Source organism: Etheostoma spectabile, chromosome 1 (assembly GCF_008692095.1).
Source record: "Etheostoma spectabile isolate EspeVRDwgs_2016 chromosome 1, UIUC_Espe_1.0, whole genome shotgun sequence".
Taxonomy (NCBI): Eukaryota; Metazoa; Chordata; class Actinopteri; order Perciformes; family Percidae; genus Etheostoma; species Etheostoma spectabile.
In genome coordinates, this window is record NC_045733.1 from 28,955,772 (window position 1) to 28,961,020 (window position 5,249).

At 39.5% G+C, this 5,249-nt stretch overlaps 1 protein-coding gene across 1 annotated transcript in view; it reads right to left on the reverse strand.

Moving 5' to 3' along the window:
* Positions 1-5,249, reverse strand: part of LOC116693743 (protein kinase C-binding protein NELL1) — a 296,583-nt gene that overhangs the window by 200,386 nt on the left and 90,948 nt on the right. Inside the window, exon 5 of the mRNA XM_032522965.1 lies at positions 4,021-4,117. Within this exon, the coding sequence (XP_032378856.1) occupies positions 4,021-4,117 (97 nt within the window). The remainder of the gene's footprint in view (positions 1-4,020; positions 4,118-5,249) is intronic.

Here is a 5,249-nt window from a genome sequence, read left to right on the forward strand (position 1 = left end):
AATGAGAACGGGTTGACGTCACACGTACGTAGGCTAATTAATTTCCTTGTTTAACGAGACACGTGTGACTCGAACGTCCCACACTTACCAACAAAATGTACAGCGAGACGCCGTGCAAAACATTTCTGACCATCTTGCCACTTCTAGTCCACCACAGATCAGTGTCAAGTACGCTTTACTTAACTATTTACTTGATAGCTTTAGTTACTTTACAGATTTAGATTAATAATACTAATAATATGCATAAATGATGATGTATATAGTAGCTAAAGATGAGACTTTGTTATTCCTGTGGTGAAATTCACAAGCTACCTGCCAAGTCATACTTCCACTTTTATATTGGTGAAATTAACTCAGAAGTAACGCAAAAGTTAAGTAAAGCTTTACAATTCAGAGACATTCATTTTGTAATATATCTAATTACTCTTAAATGACAGTAACTAGTACTCAATAATGTATTACATTTTGGAAGTAACTTGCTCAACATTGTGTAAGAGTGCTCTTGAATGTACATGGAAGCTGTTCTTACCTAGGAACAAATCCCAAATAAGAAAACATTGGTGAATACCATAATCTTTGGGAAAGATGGGTTTAAGAACAAATTTGTTTGATCTTTCCCAAAGATTATGGCATTCACCTTAATTTCAAATGAGAGTCAGTGACAGTTGACATTTTGTGGTGCATTTTGGCTGCAAGTGTCTGGGGTATCAGCTATCAAATTGCACACGGAGTATGTTGTGTACATGTCATTCACTGTGTAGATTACACGCTCAAATCTGAGAGAAGCATGCACTGCAGCACAAGACTTCCTCACATAACAAGGATAGAAAATAAAATAGCATCTCGGCAGTGCAGACTTTATTCCATGGTGAATAATGATGGAAGGAAACAGTATGGCTTCTTTAGAAATGAAAGGAGTAACATGGTAGAATCTTATTTAGCCAGAGTTTAATTTAACCATTCTTAGAGGAAATGGATGGACAAAAAAAAAACTACTAAATATAAACAGCATTAAATGAAAATATAATGTATTTATGCAAAATATTCAGTAAGTCCAAATCCTTTCTGCAGTACATTCAGGGGTTAATGTACACCATTATTTACTACGAATGTGGAGCCTCACAGCATCATTAGGAAAATATTCAGCAATTTTGGAAGTTCTGCTTTTCATAAAGAAGTTGATATTTATTCCGAAATATACTGACTTTTTCCAATTCCTCCCATGAGTTTGCTTTTGCCCATTCTGCATTTAGAAGTAGGGTTATTAACCCAAGTCTGAACTGGTGTGCTACTGGTCCAAGGTTTGAACATTAGGTATGAAGGAGAAGATTATGCTGTGGATGGTACAATGTTTACAGTTTTTTCCAATTGCTAGCACATTAAAATGACATGCATAGCACAATTATTTAAACTGATGCACAGGGCAAAACCTCTGCTCAAGTCTCACCACATTTTCTGCTTTACACACATTTTACAATTCAAAAATTGCACTTTTGAAATGCACTGGACATGGTTCTCTGCAAAAGGTACAACAATCTGACATAAAGTCACATGTTTGTCGTTTTAAAACACTGCCATTCAAAATGACACTACGTGAGCTAATTGGCCAATTAAATATGCCATCTGGCCAAACACTTCAATGCAATTGTTACCACTACAATAAGGAAGTAAGCAATATGAAAGGACCCAGTTTTTTTTTTTTACAACAATGGAAGGCTCAGCTGTGCAACAAAATTATTTTTCTTGTATCTTTTTTTCTATATATTTTTTCTGCAATTTAGTTTTTCAGTAATGTATTTATGTATGTATGTATGTTTTATAGTTGTATCTCCTTGTTCAGTACAATGAAATATATCTACTTGTGAAAAATAAAATAAATAAATAAAATCTTTCAACAGCATGTGGGCATCTGAAGAATGTTCTACAATGTGAACTAGTTTAGTATTATAGCAAAGCATACTTATGATGAGAGTGCTTTCCATTATGCCCAACAGTGTGTTGGTTAGACAAAAATCTGGTAATATAAATGAAGTGTATGTCATTTGGTGCAAAAGTTTGATTTTTATAATGCTTTATGTGGTTTTGGTCACAGAGCTTCATTTTGCAGGATATTATATATATATATATATATATATATATTATATAATATATATATATCTATACTACTTACTACTTAACACAATTCACCAAAAACACACACCAAACTGATATACAAAATACTCATATAATAATAATAAATATAGATATGAGGTTAGTTGTATATATATATATATATATATATATATGAGGTATTTTGTATATCAGTTTGGGTGTGTGGTTTTTGTGAATTGTGTTAAGTAGTTTGATAAAACCAGCCTAGTTTGCAAAAGTGTGTTTTAGCAATTGGAAAAAAAAAATGTAAATAGAAAGAAGAAAGATGTGAACAAGAGCATAGACAAACTAATTTAAACAACCAGGGAACAGTGGAGACACAAGGCACAGGGAGAGTAAAAGAACTTCTCATGTCCAGGTTTGGCTTTTCCTTCATTATGCTGCCTTTTGCAACATGTTCAAGCTTTTTATCATTGTCCGTTGTAGATTCATTATTGTCCTGTGGTGCATGAATCATAACACATTTCACAAAAGCACAGGATCCAAACGAGCCGCAGTGTCCCTGAGGAGTCAGCATCCTTGGCACAATGGATTCTAGATAAAGATAATTTACTACAGTTGCCGCTTGAGATGGAGTGGCTCCTGGGAGGAGGCGGGAAGAGGACGAGGACTGTCTCCAGCCACTGTGGGGGCTCAGTATGTTTTTATTTAAAAAGGCCTAGTTAGCTCCTCTTATCAGTATTCTATTCCTCAGTCCTGAATGTGAAAGATTGCAGCTGCAGTTTAATTTCACCTCCTATCTCCTCTGCAGTGTTACTTTTATTGGCCTCTTGTCTCTTTATTTGTTTTTCTCTCATTTCCCACCAAGTTTGTCCCCCTTCTCGGCTTTTGATATGAGAAGACGTAAGTACGGTGCGCTTGGTTCATCCCCTCGTCTTTAGCGGGTTACAGACGGGAGAAGGTGAGAAAGTGTGAGGGGAATAGCAAAGAAGCAGCAATGTAAAGTTGCACAATATGTTTTCTCTCTCTTTCTGTCTCTGTCCAGATCTGTTTCTCTGTTTAAGAATGTGTGTGTGTGTGTGTGTGTGTGTGTGTGTGTACAGTATATCTGTGTCTGTCTGTCTGTCTGTCTGTCTGTCTGTGCGCGCGTGAGTCTGTGGGAGTCTGTGTGTTTCTCGGTTCTGAGTGTGTTTCCCTGTGTGTGTGTGTGTGTGTGTGTGTGTATGTGCGTGTGCGTGTGCGTGTCTTTTTAAAGTGCCCCTGGACAACTTGTCTGGGTGCTGGTTACCAAGTTAAGGCCCACACTCCCTGTTTAACGACATCACAACATTTCTGTTTGTGTCCAGTTTAAACAAATGAGATGCAAGGTGAATTATAGACTTTCGACTGAGCTTGTTGAGTGGGCCCTCAGTCTTAATGCCAGGCTAAAGTAATTCAAAGTAGAGCTGGGCAATATATCAATATCGTGATATGAGACTAGATATTGTCTTTGATTTTGGATATTGTAATACTGTAACATGGAATAAGTGTTTTAAAGGCTGCATTACAGTTTGATTTTATGAACTTGTCAGACTGGTTGTCAAACTGTTATTGGTAATAATAACTATTATTTGCCTTTATCCACTTAGTCATTTTATGAGTGACACTTAGCCTCAGCCACATCCCCCTCCTTGCTATGAGCGCGTGCAGGAGCCTGAGAAAATTTCCAGTGACTACAACATTGTAATTGGCATGGGAATAAGAGTTTCAAAGCATGCGCTGAGCTTGTTGCGGTTCCTCTGGGAGCCCTCAGTACCTCTTTCTTGTATCTTCCACTTGGCTCTCTTCCCACAACCTATTGCAAATCTGGCCAATTATACCAGGCGATCATGAATTTAAAGAACATTTGTGTGTGTGTGTATGTGTGTGTGTGTATCTGCAGAGTCTTACCTTGAACAGTCCATGCTTGTGGCTGTGCTGGCCTAGCCACACTCCACTGCCTGGGGTGAGCTCCATCTGAGGAGGGTCTATCACCCGCTCATAAATCCTGGCAACAACAAATCAGAAGAGAACGGTTGGTTATGATAACAACAGACAAACACGTTTCTCTTGTTGTCCGATTCAATACAGCTTAGGAAATTCGACAGATTGCGTGCATGTCCGCTCCCGCTGCCTTCATGAAAGGAGTAGGTGCAGAGCAAAGGCTGCTCTCCTGGAGCATGACAGCCAGTCTCGCCCCATGGCCCTCTAAAATCGTGTTGATATCTGGACCTGGGATGCAGGCTGGATTAACCGCCCGACTCCAGACAGACAGAAACAGGCTTTGGCATTAGCAAGGCAAACATCCTAAACGTCATTTAGCACCATTTTTTTCCCGGCAATGAGGTGGACTTAACAATGCTTGGTGAGCTCTGATGGCAACACATTCTCACTCCCAGTGCGCCAAAAAGGGACGCTTGGTCAGGTGCCTTTGACGTTTGATACTGACCCAAAAAGTCTCCTTTAGCATCAGATTTAGACACCCTGGGTCGGGACTCTTTGGGTCACTTTATAAAGCTTTGGGTCGGGACTTTTGGGGTCACTCGATGACCCTCTGGGTCAGGACGTACGTTTAACTGACATGCAACACAAGAACAAGACAGTGTGCCAAAAATTGACGCTTGGTCAGGTGTCTCTGGTGTTTATTTCTGACGGAAAAAGTCTCCTTTAGCATCATAGTTAGACACTCTGGGTCGGAACTCTTGGCGTCACTTTTTGACGCTCTGGGTCACGAGGTATGTTTAAACTAACACGCGGTACAAGAACCAGACAGTTAAGTTTAGAAAAAGATGGTGGGTGTGATTACAGAATGTACATTTCAGTGACACACACGCAAGACAAAAACCGGACACGGACTCCGGTCTCCTGGGTAAAAGTCCTTTGTTGTTTGACCCATCCACCACCCCAACCAACCTCCTTACGCAGAGTTTTGGTCTTTAATACTACTCGCTACCATTGTTGTTCTCAAAGGTGCTCTAAGCGATGTCACGCTGGTTTGAGGCTCCAACATTTCTTGTCACACGCAAACGATCTCCTCTCTATCCGTGAGCTGCCTGTCCTCAGAACACACTGTAAAAAAACAAACACAGTCTCTGTAGACAGCCCAGGTTCTACAAACGGCAACAAAAACAAACTGTGCC